This window comes from Acomys russatus, chromosome 26, assembly GCF_903995435.1.
Source record: "Acomys russatus chromosome 26, mAcoRus1.1, whole genome shotgun sequence".
NCBI lineage: Eukaryota > Metazoa > Chordata > Mammalia > Rodentia > Muridae > Acomys > Acomys russatus.
In genome coordinates, this window is record NC_067162.1 from 21,101,985 (window position 1) to 21,124,356 (window position 22,372).

Sequence of the window (22,372 nt, forward strand, 5' to 3'; positions counted from 1 at the left end):
GTGGGTTAGGGGGCTTCTGTTCTACTGAGAGCAGCGCTGAAAGGAGAGTAGAGGAAAGGCCTGAGCTGCAAGGCAGAGGGCAGACGGGTGGAAAGCTGCTGGGTGGCATGAACCAGGGACCAAGCAGAGGCCAGATTTTCACATGTTTTAGATGTCTGGAAGTGGTGCAGTGACTCTCTCACTGTCCCCTTGTCCTGAGCAGGCAGCCTTGGTGCTCCCAGGTGGCCCTTACCAATGGCTGCCTCCACCTCTCCCTCTGTGTGAATGTCCCCCAAACGAAGTGGACATAGAGCTAAGGCTGTGTACTTGTTGCACTCTGTTCTCTGATGTCCTCCCTTCTCACACCTCACTTGCCAGAACTGGGCCACGTCCCCACCAAGACCTCGTTGGCAGAGGGTTCAGGAAGTAGAGGTGGAACACTTCAAACCTGGTACATTACTGCCTCCCTCCCCTTCAAACTTGGGGTTCTGTGGTGTGGGAGGGGGGCGGATCTTTGGATTGGTGACAGTGGACCCTAGTGAGGTCTTGTTCTGTGGCTGTACATATAGCATCTCAGTGTGTGACACAAGATGGCAACTGTCCTCAGGCTGTCAGCCCACCTCCACACATATACACAAATGTCTTAGTGGTAACTCTGCCTTTTCTTTTCTTCTTCTTATTGTTTTTGTTTTTTGTTTGTTTGTTTGTTTGTTTTTGTTTTTCGAGACAGGGTTTCTCTGTGTAGCTTTGGCTGTCCTGGACTCACTTTGTAGACCAGGCTGGCCTCGAACTCACAACGATCTGCTTGCCTCTGCCTCCCGAGAGCTGGGATTAAAGGTGCATGCCACCACACCCGACTGTAACTCTGCCTTTTAAAAAATTAATCTTAGCTAATCGGTGGTGCTGCATGCTTTTAATCCCAGACTCGGGAGGCAGACGCCTTTGAGTATTAGGACAGCCAAGGCTACACAGAGAAAGCATGTCTTGAAAAACAAAACAAAACAAAAAAGTTGATCTTAAAGTGTGTGTGTGTGTGTGTGTGTGTGTGTGTGTGTGTGTGTGTGTGTGTGGTCTTCATGGATGTATATTACATGCATCAGTGCCCATGTAGGCCAGAAGAAGGCATCAGATCTCCTGGGACTGGAGTTACAGATGGCTGTGAGCTGCCACGTGTGTTCTGAAAACCAAACCCAGGTCCTCTGGAAGAGCAATAAGTGTTCTTGTCCACTGAGCCATCTCTTCAGCTCTGCAACTCTGCCCTTGCAAGTTGTGCCTCTGTTTCCAGTTTAATTGGGATGAGATTTTACTTACCTGCTATTTTGTGGGTCTTGTTTCTGTTTTGCCTTGCTGTTCTAAATAATTTCCTTTGATCCAGGAGACTTACTGAACTTCATCGATATATCCGAATAGGAGACTATATATTCAGAAACTCCCGTGATTAGTGTCATTTACCAGAAAGAGAAGGTGGCTGCCAAAGCCACATTAATGCCTTTGGGTCACCTGACACTGACTTTGATGTTTTCTGAGAAGGGGCTTGGCTATGTAGCCCATGCTAGTCTGGTATTTAAACCAAAGCAAAGCAAACCAAACCAACAACAAAAGAAAACCTGCTTCACCTTCTCACATGCTGTGGTTCCAGGCATGCACCACCATGCCCAAATCCTTGTTTTAGTTTTGAGGGAGATTTGTATCAGAATGTGCTGGAGATGGGCTTGCACCAAACCGAGACTTCCTCCCTGGCAGAAGGGATGCTTCCAAGGGACGCTGTCCTCTGTGAGATAAAGCACCTCCGGCCGCTCTGCACGCGCAGGTGGTCTCCGTTACTTCTTTCCGGTGGACAGTGGCCATTTTGAGCATCTCTGCTTTTCCCTGCAGAGAAATTCATCCCTAGCTATCCAGAGATATCAGGATGGAGGTCCTGAGAGAGAAAGTGGAGGAGGAGGAGGAGGCTGAGCGTGAGGAAGCTGCTGAAAGGGCGGAAAGGGCTGAAAAGACTGAGAAGATGATGAAGCCAGCCGAAGTGAGCAAAGAGGAAACCGTCCTGACACAGGATGAGCTTCGGGACCTGGAGAAGAAGCTAGCGGCCATCGAGATCGCCATCCCAGCTGAGCACTCGTGAGTGTCAGGACTGGGACGTCCTACCCAACAGCCACGGCGCAGTCAGAAAGGTCCAGGCCCAGGAAGGACCAAGGCAGAGTGGTGGCACCTGGGCGGGGAGATGGCCATAGAGGGCTGTGTCCAGATGGGCGGCTCACCTTTCTCCCACGGCTGTGTGATCTGGGGAAGACCTTCAACCTCTGGTAGCCCCACCCCCACCCCCCATTACCTTGTCTGTGCAAAAGCGCAAGCATGAGAGTAGTAATGATGACTCCGTGTAGTTGTGAGGATCAAATAAAAAAAGGGGGGGGGGCAAAGTCAAAGGACATCCCAGGCCCTTTGGGGGTCCCTTGGGTGCGGAGCATAACCTCACTCAGATTATTGCCATCCCTGCTGGGACACAGGATCATAAACAAGTCCCTCATTGATGTCACCAAGCTGCCTCCTTCCTACACTACCAACTCAATCAAGGAGGAGCACCTGTTGCAGGTGGCCGACAACTTCTCCCTCCAGTACAGCCACCTGTGCCCAGACCGCGTGCCTCTCTTCTTGCACCCGCTAAATGAGTGTGATGTGCCTGTAAGCCTGGGGCTTGGAAGGCAGGGCCAGGGCAGGGCCAGGGCAGGGCAGGGCTGGCGGGGGGGGGGGGTGGGGGGTGTGGTGGGGGGGGCACACCCGATTCTCTGCTGTCTCTGGGTTAAATCACAGCTGTCCTGAGAGCAGGAAGCTCCTGCCTATCAGGGCCTGGAGGAGTGAGTGTACAGACTCCTGCTGGGGAACGCAGGCCTGGGGTCTGAATTGGAAGTTGGGGGGATGAGCCCAGGGCCTGACGCATAGTAGGCTAGTACCTAACTCTGAGCTATGTACACCCTCAGCCTTCTTTTCAGTCTTGAGTTCAGGGGAGGTATCACTGTGCAGCCCAGGCTGGCCTTGAACAATCATGACTTTGAATGTTAATCACTAACACATGCTAAGGGACTTCCCGTGCCTGAATGGACGGTATAGGTGGGGGAAACTGAGGCCCCGTTGAGGCTCAGGGGGAGAGGTGCCTGGGGCCATGTGGAGGAAAGCAAGAAACCAGTGCCAGGTTTTAGGGACTATTCTGTCCCACTTTGTCTTGTTGCTCTGCCCCTCCCTTGAGGGGTTGGCACTTGATGCTGGAGACCACCCTGGTCAACAGCTACCCACTGCCTACCCAGAACCTCTGTAGGCTCTGCAAGGGCCTCATGCTGCTTGGACATCTGTCTCCTTTAGTCTTTCCTATTGAGTGACCTTAGGCAATCTACTTGGCCTTTCTGGACTCGGAAAGTCCTTCCATCCCAGAACCAGATAAACTAGTACTATCCCGATGGACTGATGTGACTGGATGCCTCTCAGGCCACCCCACTGGCTGATGCTAGGTCTTCTCAGCAGGAGATGGCTCCACCAACCTGAGGCCTGTGAGCTGGGCCTCTTCAGGGTTCCTTTGAGAAGTCAAGGGAAGGAGGCCGGGCCAGCCAGGCATAGGTCCCTGCTTACACACACAGTGCCCCGGTACGATCTCTCCCTTGTAGAAGTTCGTGAGCACAACCCTGAGGCCTACGCTGATGCCCTACCCTGAACTCTACAACTGGGACGGCTGCGCCCAGTTTGTGTCTGACTTCCTTAGCATGGTTCCTCTGCCTGACCCCCTCAAGCCGGTAAGAGCTACTCCACGGTCGCATGGGGGTAAGGCCAGCAGGCCTAAGGCAAGTCTGGGGACCTAGAAGCTTAGCCAGGCTCCAGCCTTCTGAGACACCTGTAGGGGAAAAAGACACAGGGAGAGAACCACTGGCCTAAGCCTGGTCTCTCATCTGCTGGATTCTGCCTCAGTCTCTATTTTTAACTCCGGGAGGTTTACAGCAAAGAGCTGGGGGATGCCAAGCTGCCTATAGCCTTCAGCCCCATCTTTGGGCTTCTGAGAGGTTTAGTCAGCTTTTCCTTGAGAATGGAAGGAGGCAAGAAAGAGGGATGAATAATGGAGCATTGATAGAAGAGTAAAATGGATGGTGGGGAGGAGAGCATTGGAGGAGAGCCCACTAGTTCCTTAAAATGGGTTGCGTGGGTCCATTTGTGTCATGTCCTCAAAAGGCTCTCAATGCAAGAGGGACCCTACGCCTCCAGGGGGGTGGTGAGTGGTGAGTGACAAGGGGTCTGGTTGAACTGACGGGTGTACCTCACTCAGCCCACGCACCTGTATTCCTCGACCACCGTGCTCAAAAGCCAGAAAGGGAACTGCTTTGACTTCAGCACCCTGCTCTGCTCCATGCTCATTGGCTCTGGCTACGATGCCTATTGTGTCAATGGGTATGGCTCACTGGACCTGTGCCTCATGGACCTGACAAGGGAAGTGTGCCCTCTCACCCTAAAGGCCAAGGAGGTATGCTTAACACATGACAGCCTGGGGAATGCGCAGTCCTGGAACTGCCCATCCATCTTAGAAGACCAGGGTCCTGCCCTGCCCATCCTTAGAGAATCAGGTCCCCATGCAGGCTGTCCTGATACTTACAGGTTCCTTCCCCATCACCACACAACCTCTGTTGCTCCAGACTTCCTTAGCGATTTCTCTGTCCTCAGCACCACCCACAGTCCAGTTCTCTAAACTGCTATCCCTCTTACCATGCCCTCCCTCCGTTTAAAACACTGTGGCTCCCACTGGGCAAATTTTACGGCCCACGTGGCCTCTGTCTTATATCCAACTATCATAAGCTTACCCACTTCCCCTTTCATCTGATAAAAGCCCATCTGGTTGTTTTAATGTCGGGAAACAATGGTCAAGCGAGGGTTTGATTCTCAGCCCTCCTCCCACACAGTTAAACACACACACACACACACACACACACACACACCCCTGTTGATGGAGCCAAGACCTTCTACTGTGCTAGGTGAGCATGTTAGTGTGAGTTACATCCCCAGGCCATTTGGTGGGGAAAAGTTACCTTGGCCCTAACTAGTGATGGTTGAGTTTTCTGTCTGCTCATTAAGACCTCAACGGTCACCAGAGTTGCACTGCAGCTCCCTCTTCTGTCAGGACCAGGCCCCAGGGCCCATGAAGTCTGCGGGTGGGAGTTGACTTTCCTCTCTTGTTGGTTGACAGGCAGTCAAGAAGAAAGAGAAGTCTGTGCCCAAGAAATATGCCGTCAAGCCACCCCGGGACCTGACCAGTAGGTTTGAGCAGGAACAGGAGTACAAGAGACTGCAGGAGATCCGGGAGCTAGAAATGAGGCGGCTTAGGGAAGAGGAAGAGCGCCTCCTGGTGTGTCTCCATGGCCCTGCACCCTGGCATGGCTGGTCACAGAAGGCCCAAGGGATAGCAGACCTGTGCCATGTGGCCTTAAGATTGACCAAAGCACCCCTTACCCATAGAACGCATTACCTTTCTTTGGATGAAATCTAACCCGGGGTGCTATCGCCCCCTCGGAGTAAACCACAGATCTGGTCGGGGCCCCTCTCACTTTAGTGGTTGAAACCTGGGGCTCCAAGGAGAGATGTTGGGAAGAGGGTGCCCCTTAGCTGGTTGTCACCCACCTTCCCTGTGCAGGAACAAGAGAAAGCAAATCCAGACCCCTTGCACGGCTTGAGGGTGCACTCCTGGGTCCTAGTGCTTGCTGGGAAGCGCGAGGTGCCTGAGAGCTTCTTCATCGACCCACTGACGGCACGCAGCTATAGCACCATGGATGACCACTTCCTGGGCATCGAGAGCCTCTGGAACCACAAGAACTACTGGATCAACATGCAGGACTGTTGGAACTGCTGCAAGGTGTGTGGGAGCGGGCTGTGTGGCTAGAGACCCCGGGGTGGAGGCTATGAGTGGTCTGATAGCAGGGTTCTGTATGGTGGAGGTCCCAGAACTCACCCCCCTGCCTATGGGGGAACATTCTGGCAAGATGAGCTTCTCCAGTTCGCTGTGTGCGTCCTTTTTAACCTGTGGGCCGTTGGTTTGTATGAATGAACTTCGAGTGGAAGCATGGCGCCCACTCAGGATTGTGCGTTCACCCAAAGCACTGAGCCCACTGCCCACTGAAGGCCCTGCTTCCTGCACTCAGAATAAAAAAGAATAGGGCCCATCCCTCAAACATCCTCTTATGTCCTTCCTCTCCCAAATGCATGCTTGTACTTTAAGGATAGAGCGGCATCCTTAGGTCATTTCCGGCATGGGGCTCTCTGGGGTAGTAGTGCAGCAAGCATTTCCCTCCCCACATTTCAGCAAACACATACATGCTCGCTTCTGATGGGTCAAGACGGGTCAAGACGGAGGAGAGTCATGTTTCACTTCTGTAGATCCTTCCCGTTTGCAAAACTGACCGCACCAATTTATAGCCCCACCCCCCAGCATTGAGGCGCTTTCCGCTCCTTACCAACACTCAACATTCGTTCAGGAAGAGTCTGAGGTGGGGTCTCGCTCTAGGCCACAGCTTGCCCTGGAACCATGGTCTTCTGCTTTAGCCTCCGGAATGCTGAGATCACGGGTGCGCACGCTGACGCCCGCCTCCTTTCCCCTGCTTTCATATTAGCTGTTCCATGCGGTCCCCACCGTCTATTATGGCTTGATTTTTGGCCCAGGTTAGGCTGCCCCTTAAACGTTCTGCGCATTTGACTGGAATGTCTGTCTTTTGAGGTTGAGTGGAATGCTCTATTGAACATCAGGTATCACAAGTAGCGGATGGTGCTCAACTCTTGTAAATCTTTGCCGGCTTTCTGTATTGTAACGTTGTTGACATTATCCAAATGCTGGGTCCTAATGTTGGATTCCTTTGTTTCTTCCATTGGTGTTTGCTTCAAACAGTCTAGAGACATGTAATTTAGTGAACAAACACTTACGATGTCTTCTTGATAGACGGACCCATTTGTAGTGTAAATACCCATCCTTTGCCCCTACCAATATTATCCTGATAACTATTGACAATCCATAAATATAGTTTCTCTGGCTTTCTTTTGGCTTATGTTAGCATGGGCTATCTTTGCCTCTTAAACAAAGCTCTATTTGTATTTTCTTTCTTTTTTCTTTTTTCTTTTTTTTTCTTTTTCTTTGATTTTCAAGACAGGGTTTCTTTGTGTAGCCTTAGCTGTCCTGGACTTGCTTTGTAGACCAGGCTGGCCTTGAATTCACAGAGATCCGCCTGCCTCTGCCTCCCATGTGCTGGGATTAAAGGCGTGCCACCACCACCCGGCCTTTATTTGTATTTTCTAAATTTAAGTGTGCATCATTGCACCGTTATCTGTTTTGACAGTCTCAGCCTCTGGATTATAGTGCTTAGACTGTTTCACTTACCAGGATTTTAAAAATGAAATTAAATTTATAGCTATTATTTTTCTATATACATTGTCAAATTTGAAAGTTTAAAAATTTTTTAAATTGAAAATAGATTTTTAAACTGGGCATGGTAGTACACACCTTTAATTCCAACACTCAGGAGGCAGAGGCAGGAGGATTTCTGTGAGTTGGAAGCCATGCTGATCTACACAGCGAGCTCCAGGACAGATAGGACAACATAAAAAGACCCTCTCTCAAAAATAAATAAATAAATAAAAATTTCTTATACGATATATTCTGATTATGACTTCCCCTCCCCCAACTCCTCTCAGAAACTCCCTACCTCCCCACTCACACTCTTTCTTTCTCATTAGAACAGACAATAATTATTATTATTAATAAATAATTCAAATATTGAAATCATTTATTATTATTTATTCAAATAATTATTGGTTAATAAATTATTTAAATAAAAATAATTTAGACAATAAGTTATTATTTAAATAATAAATAATTATTGTTTGATTACTAAACATTAATAATTATTATTAATAGTTAACAATAAAATAATAATTACTATTATTATTTAAAATAAAAACAAACCAGCATAAAACAAAACAAAGAAAAAGCACAAGAAGCACATATAGATGCATGCACACACACACACACACACACATTCACACATGCAGAAATCCCAAAAAAACCATAAAGCTAGAAACTATAATTAATAAGCAAAATACATGTAATGTTAAAATAAGCAGAACAACAACAATGAAACAAATAAAAGACAAAGCATTATGAAATAAAAAAACCTCCAAAATAAAAATAAATAAATAAATAAATAAAAAGAAAAACCCTCCAAAACTATCACTGAGGTTGTTTTGTATTGGCCATCTACTGCTGGGCATGGGGCCTGTCCTGTGTGTGCTTTGCATGCCCAGTGAGACACCATTGGAGAAAACTAATTTTTCATTCGTGAGCACATGTTCCCATGTTCCGCGTGTATATATATGTGTGTGTCACTAAAAGCCACATATGAATTTTTTCGAGACAAGGTTTCTCTTTGTAGCCTTGGCTGTCCTAGACTCTCTCTGTAGACCAGGCTGGGTTCAAACTCACAGCAATCCACCTGCCTCTGCCTCCCGAGTGCTGGGATTAAAGCCGTGCGCCACCACCTCCTGGCACACATTTTAAAAAGAGATAATTAGATGCCTAGATGTCATAATCTTCCTGCAGAGATGTTAGGTGAGATTCTGATGGAAAAAGAGGAGATCTAGCAATCCTGGCTGACCTTAACTGAGCCTTTCTGTTATCTTTATTCCTTTGATGTGATCCATCAGAGTCCCAGGGGGATTTGCCAGTGTTTTCTCTTTGGAGTATTCAATGTCCTGAACGCTGCTGCTGCTGCTCTCCTCCTCCTCCTCCTCCTCTTCCTCCTCCTCATCTTATCCCAGTTCCTTCTCCTCCTCCTTCTTCCTCTTTCCCTCTTCCTCCTCCTCTTTTCTCCTCCTCCTCTTCCTCTCCTTCTTCCTCCTCCTCCTTCTTCTTTGAAGTCATGGGCAGCCCAAGCTAGCCTTGAACTTTAATATATAATCAAGGATGACTTCAAACTGCAGATCTTCGTGCCTCCAACTCCCAAATGTGGGCATCACAGGTATGTGCCACCATGCTTAGTTTATGTGGGTCTGAGGACAGATCCCAGGACCTCATGCATGTTAGGCAAGCGTTCTGCCAACTGAGCTATATCTCCACCCCTCCCAGAGGCTCTTCTTAACCACTTTGGACCCCTGACTGGAGAAAATCACCCCCACAAACTGGAACACCTTTCAGGTTTTTCTTTTCATGAATCTTGACTTCTTTTTTTTTTTTTTATCATGTATAATTTATTATTTATACAATAACCTGCCCACTTGCCTGCTGCAAGAAGGTACCAGATCTCATTACAGATGGTTGTGAGCCACCATGTGATTGCTGGGAATTGAACTTGGGACCTTTGAAAGAGCAGGCAGTGCTCTTAACCGCTGAGCCATCTCTCCAGCCTGAATCTTGACTTCTTAATTTTCCCCAAGTGGTAGAAGGAACCTGGAGCTCACAATCTAGACAAGCTATCACTGAGCTGCATTCCCAGCACAGCATCTTATTATTGTGGTTCTTGTTGTTTGTGTTTTGAAATAGCATCTTCCTTTATAGGCAAGGTTGGCCTTGAACTCTCAATCCTCCTGCCTCAGCCTCCTGAGCCTTGGAGTCACAGGTTCACCACTGTGCCCAGCTCTCATGGGTCTACTTGTGGGGAAAAATGTTTAAATGTGGGTTGACATAAGGGAAATGTGGGGGAGACTGCAGTCAGGGAACTGACATCTAAGTCATTCGGTGGGGTCAATTAGCATGGAAAAGCGGTAATTCTGGGAGGGGAAGTGGTGTGCTCAGCTTCTCCATGAAGCATCCGCTGTGTGCCAGGCCCTTTACCCGGCCTAGGGACACACAGCAAATGACACAGACCAGGTTTCCTCCCTTAGCCACTTCCTGTCCAGGGGAAGGGGAAAGCAACAAACCACAGGAACTGAACTCAGGCCTCAGGCCTCCAAGTCCTGTGCTCTGCTGTTATTCCCAGTGTCCCCGATTCCTAACTGGATAGAACCCTGTTGCAATGTGCCTGTTCAAGAGATGGCTGTGGCCCCTTTGGGAGCCAGGCAGGGTGGAAATGCTTCCACTAGGTGGCTAGTATCTGTGTCTGTGAATGGAAGGAAGTTGAATTCCTGAGATACAGCACCCTACTTAACTCATGGCCTGACTTCCTGGCTCAGCATCCTACTTAACTCATGGCCTGACTCCAGGGCCTCTCAGAATGTGCTGGTAAGGCCCTGGGCATTTCATACCCTTCAGCTTTCTTACCTCGTATGACAGATAAGGAAACTAACACCAAATTAAGCACACTACCGATAATACAGAGCCAAAACTGCATTCCTCAGGGCCGGGCTCACAGTATGCACATGCACAGCGTCCCAGAAGGTTGATGGCCCTTCAGAGTTGCCTGCAGTCCTTCAGCCCCTCCTCTAGCCTGCAGGCCACTACTCCAGTGCACACCACACCAGTGCCACACATGGGAAGGACATTTATGGTAAGGCAGAAGTGAGTCCAGGAAGCCAGTACTGAGTCACCATGTAAGGGCATGGAAGAAGAGACCATGACACTACCCAGTCTGGATACTTTGTTCCCTCTGAGAACCTTGGCACTGGAGGTTGGGGAAATGAGGCAAGCATCCTTACAGAGACTGACTGGAGCAAGTGCCCTGGGCACATGGGATGCAGCCACTGTCCACCCATTCTCTTCTTTAGGAACAGAACCTGACATTGAAGCCATAAAGCATGTGTAGCTACTGCTTGCCATGTAGAAAAGTGACAGGATTTAGCTAAGATAAAATGACATATGACCTTTAGTCTTTCTCTCCAGTCACTGTTATATCCAGAAGCCCTCCTTTCCTCCCTCCCCTCCCCTCTGTATGTCTACTTTTCCATCCTTACTACCAGACAGGGCACAGTACGCAGGCCCTCAGAGCAGGATCGGGGCCACCTCACCATGGCCAGATGCTCAATGTCCTTTGAGCAGCTTTTCTTGAGGCTTTGATCTCCTTCTGGAACATGTCACCTTGGGAGATGATCCTAGGGATGGGGAGTGGGTAAAGGGGACCGTGCCTCCTTGCTTGGTGCCTGTGCCTGTGCCTGCCACTAGAAAGTACTGCAGGCTAGGGATTTAAAGACAAAAATTCTTGCCATGTGGCGCACTGCCTGTAATCTGAGCATTTGGGAGACAGAGGCAGGCAGATCGATGTGAGTTCGAGGCCAGCCTGGTGTAGAGTCCAGGTGAGTCTAGGACAGCCAAGGCTACACAGAGAAACCCTGCCTCGAAAAACCAAAATAAACAAAGAAATAATAAAACAATGAAAGACCAAACATTCTTTGACCCACAGTTCTGGAGACTGGAAATCCAGATCCGAGGTCCTGGCAGGGCTGGTTTCTTCTGGGATCTCTTATATCCTCCTGAGTCCTTAGTAGCAATCGGCCCCTGGTTCCTGGCTCCTGGCTCCCTGGCTAGAGGGAAATAAAAACAAAACAAAACAAAACAGAAACAAGGAGGCCCACTTTTGTGTTTGTTTGTTTGTTTGTTTGTTTTTCGAGACAGGGTTTCTCTGTGTAGCCTTGGCTGTCCTGGACTTGCCTTGTAGACTAGCCTGGCCTCGAACTCATAACGATCCACCTGCCTCTGCCTCCCTAGTTCTAGGATTAAAGGTATGTGCCACCATGCCCAGCTAGGAAGCCCACTTTAAACCAATAACTTCCTAATAGTTTGCCTGCTGGGGGATATGCTTTGCAGTGTCGTGTAATGTCCCCCAGCCGAGTAGCCATTGCCCTAGGGGCAGGCACGGTCATGGGGTCCAGGGGGCGCACTCAGATGGTTCCCTCTTCATCAGGACCTGATCTTCGACCTGGGAGACCCTGTGAGATGGGAGTACCTGCTCCTGGGGACTGACAAGCCTCACCTGTCCTTGACTGATGATGAGGATGATGATGGGCTGGATGACGATGATGATGATATGGAAGAGTTGGTGAGTCTGGTAGCCATGAGGATGAGTTACACATACACGTATGGGGGAGTCCTTCCACTTTGCAATCTTCCATTCCTCCCTCTCATGTAAAACTAGGTAAGGCTCACAGTCTGTGTTTGGTATCTGTAGCAACAGGAGCAGGTATATCAGCTGGCTAGCACCAACATAACAAAGGACTATAGCTTGGGAGTCCCACACTGCTGGAGGCTAGAACATTAGGGATCAAAGGTGCTGGCAGGGCTGGTTTCTTCTGAGATCCTCTGGGTTTGCTGATGGCCATCAGCGCTGTGTTTTATCTGGCTCTCTGGCTCTCTCTCTCTCTCTCTCTCTGAATCTGTGTCTTAATTCCTTTGTCTCATAAGAACTCTTTGCATGGGGTGGAGAGACAGCTCTGAGGTTAAGAGCACTGGCTGTTCTTCCAAAGGTCCTGAGCTCAGTTCCCAGCAGTCACATGGTGCCCCATAACCATCTATACCACTTATAATGACATCCGGTACCTTCTTCTGGCCTGTTGGCTCACATGCAGGCAGAACACTGTAAAATAAATAAGTAAACAAATACATAAATTATTGTAATAGGCCCCCCTAAGGATCCCATTTAGACTCTGTTGCCTTATCCATAAAGACCTTACTTCTGAATGCAACTGGATTCATAGGTATTGGGGTGAGGGCTTTGACGTACAATTTTAGAGGGAGGTTGAGCGGTCCCCATAGCAACAAGCAACACTGAGGGGCAGGCTCTGGGTTTTGGTACGGAATCAGAGTTCACTCATTTAAATCTCTACCACCTGGGAAGCTGGGGACAACTTGAATACAGCAGGGCAAAATGAGCCACCAAAGAACCCACCCAGTAGGTGAGAGAGCTGGGAGCTGAACCTGAGCCGTCTAGCTGCGTAATCTAGTGACTATTCAGCTCTGAGTGCTGCCTAAGAGTGACTGAGGCCACCCTGCTCTCAAGGCCTCACTTCCGAGCACTGGAGCTCCTGCTGGCCGTGGGCATGGGCCAGCAGTGTGCAGGGCACGCCACCCTTAAACCTAGGACCCTGCTCCTTCTGGAAGCCCTGTCACATCCCCGAAATGAGACCTCTCGTTCCCTCCAACCTGGATGCACCCTGAGAGTCAGCTGTAGGACCAGACACAGGGTGCCTGGGCTGTCTCAAAAAAGTTCTTCCAGTGCCCCTGTGTGTTCCCAAAAGATACCATAATTAGATGAGCAAGTGTCCAGGATCTGAGCATTGTTTGTGGCAGAAAGTGTACGCACAGAAAATCTTGAGCCCGGTTTGAGGCTCATCTGTCTAGACCAGGCTTTATTTCACAGATGGGTGAAGGACAGCCATTCAGAGTTCCAAGCCCTATACATGACCTCTTTTAGTTCTCCCAAGAAGCCCAGTTACAGTTAAGGAAACCCAGGCTTAGAGTAGATGAAGAACTTGCCCAGCCCGCCTTACTTGGTACTAGATACGGCTAAAGATATGGCTCCTTCTGACCCAGCATCCCCTCTCTAAGCAACCATCATGGCTGCAAGTGGTTTGGCCAGAAGGATGGGGTATGAGAGCAGGTACCATCTTAGATAACGGAAGAAGAATGAAGGGGTCTGCCTAAGCTGACTCCTCCTCTTCCCTATCCTCAGTCATCTCCTGACTTCTGACTCCTCTGGGGAAACTGACAGCTTCCTTAGCAAGTCTGGGTCTGGGGTAGGGAACAGAGATGTGCCATGGCTTTTGCCCCAAGGCCCTGGACAACAACCATCTCCTCTCCTCACAGGGCAAAGAGGAGGAAGATAAGAGCTTCGACATGCCACCTTCGTGGGTTGCTGCGATTGAGATCACCCCAGAAGGTCACTGTCATTCAGGGAGTTCTGTGGCCACACAGCTCATCAGAGAGGCCATAGAGGCTTCCTGGGCCCTTCTTCCCACTTTTCTTATTACCCCACCCAGGACTTGACACCATCTGGCATACAACTGGGCTATTAGTATCATGACCACCAAGGTCTGGGCCATGGGCTCTTTCCCTCCCTCAGATCCTCTATTCAGAGAAGACCATAGGCAGTACATGTAGTAGATAGTGTGATGGGGTCAGGCCCCAGGAAGAGTGGACAAAGAAGGCAGGAGAGTGGGTTACCTTTTGCCTCATGTTTACATATGCCTACCTGGAAACACCTAGACCCCGAAGAAGGGCACAGGCTGTTCCAGCATGTGGCAAAGTGCTAGAGAAGTGGTCATGAAACCTGGGGTGGAAGCACCCATCACATCCTAGACACAGGAGGAGGCAGAATGGGTCCCAAGAAGCAGGGGCCACTGGGGCTGTCTTTTGAAGGATCAGAAGTCATTCCGGCACAGTGTTCTCACTGGTGAAGGCCTGGCAGGGGTGAGGGGTGGCTGGATCGGATATGATTCTCGGGTGGCTCTGGGATTCTGGCTGGTCCAAGAATACCTCTGACAGAGTTGAAGCCAGGACCAGTGACTATTTGCTTCCTCTCTGGAGCTGGTTGTGGGCCCAGAGGCACTTTATAGGTAATGCAGAAAATGGATGTGTGGCCAGGGAGGGTGGGAGAAGAGACTCCAGTCCCCTTTGCATCCACAGAGTTTGAGACCCGTTGCCCCAATGGGAAGAAAGTGATACAGTACAAGAAGGCACAGGTGGAGAAGTGGGCCCCATACCTCAACAACAACGGCCTGGCGTGCCGCCTCACCACCTACGAGGACCTACAGTGTAAGGCACCGTGCAGGATGGGATGGTCGGGGGGGTGGGGGGGGTGGGGGGGGGAAACACAACCAAACGTTGTGCTGGGTGGCTCTTGGGCACATCACTTCTACTTTCTTGGTGTCTGTGTGGCAAAGGCCAGAGGAGCTGGTCTGCCGGCAGCCACCATCTTTGGGGTCCCCACAGGTACAAAGGTTCTGGAGGTAAAGGAGTGGTACCAGAACCGGGAGGACACGCTGGAGCTGAAGCACATGAACAAGGTCACAGGCTTGCATATAGACTACTTCAAGCCAGGGCATCCCCAAGCTCTGTGTGGTGCGTGGCTCCCATTGCTGGGCAAACCAACAGTCGTGGGAGGGGAGGGGTTTACATAATAATGATACTGATGGGCGTAGCCAGCTCCAGGTATCAATGAGGCTCTTGGATGGCAAGCATGGACATTGCCTCTGCCTCTGTAAGATAATGAGGTGTGCAGACAGCCGAGGAAGCTGGGGGCGGGGTGTGGGAGGCACTGTGGCCAAAGACTCTCTAGGAAAGTCAAAGCCAGGGCCTGAGATCAGGCCAGAATTCCCACAAGGGGGCACATGGCGTGGGTCACACACGAAGAGTCTAAGAATGTTGGGCAGTAAAGCCAATCAACACTACCAACGAGGCCAGAGGTAGAGTGCCCGTGGCACAGCTATGACTAAGAGTCCATGAGGCTGGGATAAGGGGAAAGAGTGAGTCTTAGCTCCTACCCCAGACTTCAGCAGACAAAAGTCTGGAGCCAGCAAACACATGGAAACACATCAGTCACATCTGGGAGTTGAAACTTTCAAGATTAAACCAACAAGGGACCATGCCACAACCTTCATGTGGTCCTAACCTGATGCATACGCTAGGAGTTGAAAGCAGCAGAACGTTGTTTCCCGTTGCTGGGCATGGTGGTGCACGCCTTTGATCCCGGCGCTTGGGAGGCAGAGGCAGGCAGATCTCTGTGACTTTGAGGCCAGCCTGATCTACAAAGTAAGACTAAGACAGCCAAGGCTAGACAGAGAAACCCAGTCTGAAAAACAACAAACTGTTCCCTATTGATATCAGCAGGTCACTCTTTTCTTAAGAATAACTGAGCTGGACTGGAGAGATGGCTCAAAGGTTAAGAGTACTGTCTGCTCTTCCAAAAGTCCTAGTTCAATTCCCAGCAACCACATGGTGGTTCACAACCATCTACAATGAGATCTGGTGCCCTCTTCTGGCCTGCAGGTGTACATGCAGGCTTAAAAAATGATAATTATTAAAAACAAAAAACAAACAAAAACCTGAGCTGAATGGGTTAATACTATGGAGATGTAGCTCAGTGGCAGAACGCATGCTAAGTATGCCTGAGGGCCAGGGTCCAATCTCTAATAGCAAGAGTAATGGCCTTAAAATGTGGGCATGTTTTGACCCAGTAATTCCTTCTGCTGAGAATTTGTTCTTGGCAAAAGCTGAGCCAGAACCATAAGTGTATGATACAGATGCTCATCACAGTGTTGTTCATAAAAACAAAGAATTAGACATAACTGCAGTACCCAGGAAGTGGGGATTGGATACATGTCTAATGCTCATGTGTACAGGAGAGCTGCCGTCTCCCTGGGGCTGGGATTGGGTTACAGAGCTCCTGGTGCTCACCCAGCCCCTTCCCTCTCCCATTCTGCCCCTACCCGGCCCCAACCCCCACCCTTAGTGCACTCATACAAGTCTATGCTGCCTGAGATGGACCGCGTCATGGAGTTCTATGAAAATATCCGTGTGGATGGCCTGATAAAGCGGGAGGAGACACCCATGACAATGACAGAGTACTACCAAGGGCGCTCAGACTTCCTCTCCTATCGTCACATCAACTTCGGACCCAGAATCAAGAAGCTCACCCAGAACAGCGCAGAGTCCAACCCGAGGCCCATGGTGGTGAGAACGCTGCTCTTGGGCTGGAGGGCCTGACTCTGGGATGGTATTAATGCCTGCGCTTTTGCCAGGATCCTAAATGTGAAACAAGCACGGGAACAAATAAAGACCCCTAAGATTGCTAGGTCCAAGCTGTGTCCCCAGCCACTAGACAGAGAAGCACTATTTCCTCATTGTATTGAAAAAATACACAATTCTGGCCAGACACTTGGGAACTATGGGAAACTAGAGAAACATAAAAAGGTCTCAGAATAGGGGCTGGAGAGATGGCTCAGAGATTAAGAGCACTGTCTGTTCTTCCAAATGTCCTGAGTTCAATTCCCAGCAACTACATGGTGGCTCACAGCCATCAACAATGAGATCTGGTGCCCTCTTCTGGGGAACAGGAGTATATGCAGGCAAAATACTGTATATGTAATAAATAAATAAATCTTAAAAAAAAAAAAAAAAAAGGCTTCAGAATGACTTCCCCTAATATGACTATGGACTAGTAAGTAAGATTGTTCTTAGCTGGACAATTAATCCCTCGATTCGTTGAGAGGTGGCAGCTGAGGATGAAAAGTTTAAGGCAAGGCCGGGCATGGTGGTTGCACACCTTTAATCCCAGCACTCAGGGAGGTAGAGGCAGGCAAATCTCTGTGAGTTTGAGGACAGTCTGGTCTACAAATCCAGTTCCAGGACAGCCGTTGCACAGAGAAAGTCTGCCTCAAAAATAATTTTTTTTTTTTTTAAAGTGAAAGAAAGAAAAGAAAAGAAAAAAGCAGCTCTAAGCTACATAGTGAGTCCAAGGCTGGTCTGAGCCACATGAAATTCTTTCTCAAAGAAATGAGAAGATAGCTCACTCAGTAAAGAGCTGGCCTTGTAAGCATGAAGACCTCAGTTTGATCCCCAGCACCCACAAAAACATCCAGCACCAAGGAGACAAATGCGGCACCTGTTGGCCAGTCAGTTAAGCCAAACCAGTGAGCTCCAGGCTCACGGGAGCCCAGGTTTTGAGACAGAAATTCTGTCTCAAAAAACAAAACAACAACAACAACAAAACCCCACAAAACCAAAAACAAACAAAAAAACCCAAAACAAAACAAAACAAAAAACCCAAAAAATTAATAAAAAAAAAAAAAAAAAACAAAAGAAAAAAGAAAAAAGAAAAAAGAAAAAAAACCAAGCTGAAGAGCAATTGAGAAAGAATGTCCATCTCTAGCCACCTCACGAAATGTGTGTACGTACGCCAAGGTGCACACTTACAATTTGTTCTTGAGAGTCTTTTTAACTTTATTCAGAACCAGGGTGAGGACTAGAACCCCTATTTTCATCCACTTTACATCAATTTGGGCTTTGTTTAATGTAAGATGCTACAAGAGTTCTTGGCCCCTGAGCTTCCTGGCCACACGCCAAAGGTGTTCGGTTCCACAGCAAGGGATATCTGGTAATGGGATGGGCTTCCGGAAGAGGTGGAGAGCTTTCCATCTCTAAGAGCAGGAAAGCAGAGCCTTGTGGAGGAAACTGGAGAAAGGACCACCACCACATGAGGCTGGTGGGGGTGGGGGATGCAGTTCACAGAATCCATTGTCTGGCTAGAAGGAGCCCGATCAACAGCCGGCACCTCTGGACCCCTGGGTCCTGAGAGCCCTTTGCTCTTGCCTACTGAGCACGCACAGAATCCCTGTCGTCCCTTTGCATTTTCTGGCCACACAGAAAATCACAGAGCGGTTCTTCCGCAATCCAGCGAAGCATGCAGATGAGGATGTTGCAGAGCGCGTGTTTCTGATCCAGGAGGAGCGCATGCAGCTTCGCTACCACTGCCGCGACGACTACATCACCGCATCCAAGCGTGAGTTCCTGCGGCGCACGGAGGTAGACAGCAAAGGCAACAAGATCATCATGACACCGGACATGTGCATCAGCTTTGAGGTAGGTTGGTAACCGCATGGCGCAGGGGATGGTAGGGGGCACACTCTGGAAACTATGCCTGCAGAGCCTTCCGGCAACTTGGGAAATGCCCAGATGGTTTCCCCCATTAAGGCTCAGATGGGAAGCCCATCTCTGTCCCTGGTTATGTTCAAAGATCCCAACTGAGGACCTTTCCCTTTCTGCACCTCTGAAAAATCATCCCATTCCCACAGAAATGAGAATCCAGCAGGCTGAGACTTCCTCGTGGTCCCTGCCTGCACTGCACTTCTGGGAAACCTAGACCCCCCCCCCTCCTGGAGGGGGCAGGATCCTTTTTTTGTTTTTGTTTTTCGAGACAGGGTTTCCCTGTGTATCCTTAGCTGTCCTGGACTCACTTTGTAGACTAGGTTGGCCTCGAGCTCACAGCGATCCACCTGCCTCTGTCTCCCTGAGGCAGGATACCCTTATGCCCTAGAATCTAGAACCGTCTCACCTTCCTGTTCTAACTAGTACAACCCTAAGTACCTCTGCATCTTTCTTTGGTCTCTGTTGTTATGTGTTTGTAGAGAAAGATGCTGAGGTCTAGAAAGGTTAAGCACCTTGCTTGAGGTCACACGGTTAGGAAAAAAAAAAAAAAGGCAGTAGATTTAAACCAAGGGGTCCCTAGACCTGACCGGATGCAGCCTCTTCATCACTGTGATGGTTCTGGTCCCAGGTGGAGCCAATGGAACACACCAAGAAACTTCTCTACCAGTACGAGACCATGATTCACCTGAAGAATGATGAAAAGATGTCCCGACATCAGGCCTGGGAGTCAGAGCTGGAGGTAAGGGCCCACCAGAGAGAGAAAGAGGGCGTAGCAGGGAGAGAGGGTGTGCAATGTGCATGTCCTCCATTGTGTGCAATCAAGGTACTGGAGATCTTGAAGCTTCGGGAGGAGGAAGAGGAGGCCCACACACTGACCATCTCCATCTACGACACCAAGCGTAATGAGAAGAGCAAGGAATATCGGGAGGCCATGGTGAGCCTCCCTGCGTCTCCCAGGTCTACCTTCCCTTGGAGCCCCGCCTCCTGGGTAGGGTGAACATGGGAACCCTTTTAAGGGATGATGTCACTGGTGACGTCATGTGAATGCTCTTGTTGACTATCACCTGCCAAACCGGCCGTGTTGATGGGTCACCACCAAAGAGCACTTAAGATCCGGGCTAGGTGTACTCATCCAGGACTGTGGCCAAATGAAAAAGCCTGCCTTGTATGGAGAAAGAATGAAACTACATGTTCACCTCCACCGGGGCTTCCACTGAGGCTGTGACCTCAGCTGGGAGTCCAGCCAACTGACTAAGGCACAAGTTGAGCAGCAGGACTCAGCAACATAGGGCTTTGGCTTTACCACATACCCCCAAGGGGGAGGACCAGTTTGGGTTCCCAGGCTTGCTTCTAAATTTTCTTCACCACGCAGTGCAGATGTCTAAAGTAATTTGGAGTTGGCCTGACAAGGCTGGGCTTTGGATTGTTCTTGGATCCACAGGGAAGGGCAAAAGCCCATGTCTCCAGTTGCTCTGGCTCCTGTGTACCCCATGTAGGGCTTTGTGGGCAAAAGAGAAAAAATGATGGGAGCTCATTGCCAACCCATCACCATTCACTGTAAAAACCTGCTGCAGACTGTCAGGACTGGGCTATGTGCTTTCCAGACCTGAGCTGGTCTGTTTTCAGAGGAGAAAAAAAAATGAGAGATGAATTCATGTCAGAAATAGGAATTACATGTGACCTTTAAACATGGGTCAAGAGGCAATCTCCTCTCATAGCAACTATGCTGGGACCTGGATCCCTGGGACCTGGCTTTGTGCTGTTGCACCATAGACTCAGCTGCTGGGGTGGTCTCCTGGAGGTCCTGACCTCTTAGCTGTTTCCCTGGCCCTTAGGAGCGTGTCTTGCATGAGGAGCACCTGCGGCAGGTGGAGGTCCAGCTGGACTACCTGGCCCCATTCCTGGCCCAGCTCCCTCCAGGCGAGAAGCTAACACGCTGGCAGGCAGTGCGCCTCAAGGACGAGTGTCTCAGCGACTTCAAGCAGCGCCTCATTGACAAGGCTAACCTCATCCAGGCGCGCTTTGAGAAGGTGTGGCCAGGGCCCAGGCAGGGGGAGGTGACCTCACCATCCTCAGCCAGAAAATGGGTCCTGAAGTCTTTGCTCCGTGCCTCATAGATCTGTGAGAGACAGGATGGTTGGATGAGTGTGTCTGTAACTGGGGCTTTCAAAAACCTGATCTCTTCTTCCCCCTTCAATGAGTGGATGGTGGCTGGATGGGTAGATAGGTAAGTGGGTGAAGTAAATGGGTGGGTGATGGTGGGCGGGTGCAATGATTGTGTGGGTGGATGGATGTGGGTGGGGATTAGAGGTGGAATATCGATGGATGGATGGATGAATGGATGAGTGAGTAAATAGATGGCTGGATGGATAAATGAGTGGGCAGATAGGTAGTTAAGATGGGCAGACAGAGGGATGAAAGAATGCATGGGTGGGTTTGTGTATAGATGGACTGACAGATGGTGCATTATTACAGCTCCTAGTCCTTGCTCATTTCTGTGATAGGTAAGGTACATTACCATGTGATTCCCATGCGGCGTCTTGGTCTTCCCAGAGTGCATAGGGCAGAGCTGGGTGGAATGGGACACAAAACCCTTATTTTTGGAGATGAGCTACTGATGAGCACATCAGCAACTTGTTTAGACCATGTGGCTGTTTTGTGTGGGTGGGTGTTTTGTCTGCACGTGTGTATGTACACCCCACGTACATGCCTAGTGCCCTCAAAGGCCAGAAAAAGTCATCAGCTCCCCTGGGACTAGAGTTCCAGATGACTGGGAGCTTCCATGTGCGCTTTGGAAATCGAACCCTAGTCCTCTGGAGAGCAGCCAGTGCCCTTGTTTTCTTGAGACAGGGTCTCACTCTGTACCCCTAGCTGGCCTGAAACTTGCTATGTAGACCAGAGTGGCCTTAAACTCACAAAGGTCCATTTGCCTCTGCCCAGTGAGGGCTAGGACTACAGGTGTGCACCACAGCACCCAGCTGTTTCGATTTTGTATACGAGGAGCCAGAGGTGGAACCCAGGGCAGGCGCTGAACCACACCCCTGGCCCTGACTGGCTATTTTGGCCCGGTTCTGACTTCATGTGCATCCTGTCCCTCGAATCTTGACTCCAGCAGTTTCCACCCAAGATACTTTTGTGATCCTCTAACTCTGTCCCATTCCTTGTGGGGGTGTGGGTGGCGGTGTAATCCTCTTGGGACTGCCTGGTCACCTATGGCCCTATAGCCTGGCTGTAAATCAGTTCACACATTCCCCCATGTTCATCCCCCTGTCCCCCCCCCCCCCCAGGAAACCCAGGAGCTGCAGAAGAAGCAGCAATGGTATCAAGAGAACCAGGTAACCCTAACGCCCGAGGATGAAGACCTGTACCTGAGCTACTGCTCTCAGGCCATGTTCCGCATTCGCATCTTAGAGCAGCGGCTCAATCGGTAAGGGCCAGAGGAAGCCAGGAGAACTCCTGGGAGCGTTCGGATACCTTGGCCATCCCTCACCTTCTCCTTCCTCGCTCTGCTCAGGCACAAAGAGCTGGCCCCACTGAAGTACCTGGCGCTGGAGGAAAAGCTCTACAAGGACCCACGCTTGGTAGACTTTGTGAAAGTCTTTGTTTGACGGCCCCTCGTGGAACCACGGCAGACGCTGCCAGAGAATGGAGTCCCTCCCTTCTCCCCAGCCACTGTGACTTAGCAGCAGCAGCAGCAGCAGCAGCAGCAGCAGCAGCAGCAGCAGCACCGCCACACTACCTCCCTGTCCCTCATAGTCTCCCCCAAATAAACATAAGTCCTAGTTGCCATTTATACTTCAGTCCTCACAAAGTTCAGTC

At 49.8% G+C, this 22,372-nt stretch overlaps 1 protein-coding gene across 1 annotated transcript; it reads left to right on the forward strand.

The window, feature by feature from the left end:
* The first annotated feature begins 1,849 nt into the window (after positions 1-1,849).
* Drc7 (dynein regulatory complex subunit 7) lies at positions 1,850-22,256 on the forward strand. The gene is made up of 17 exons (XM_051168710.1): positions 1,850-2,094; positions 2,481-2,655; positions 3,630-3,755; positions 4,280-4,474; positions 5,192-5,350; positions 5,636-5,854; positions 11,817-11,951; positions 13,715-13,787; positions 14,534-14,662; positions 14,840-14,968; positions 16,359-16,579; positions 18,272-18,487; positions 19,182-19,292; positions 19,377-19,487; positions 20,389-20,583; positions 21,841-21,980; positions 22,068-22,256. Exons 1-17 carry the CDS (start codon positions 1,889-1,891, stop codon positions 22,159-22,161), a joined length of 2,634 nt encoding a protein of 877 aa, XP_051024667.1. The 5' UTR covers positions 1,850-1,888; the 3' UTR covers positions 22,162-22,256.
* The last annotated feature ends 116 nt before the right edge of the window (positions 22,257-22,372 follow it).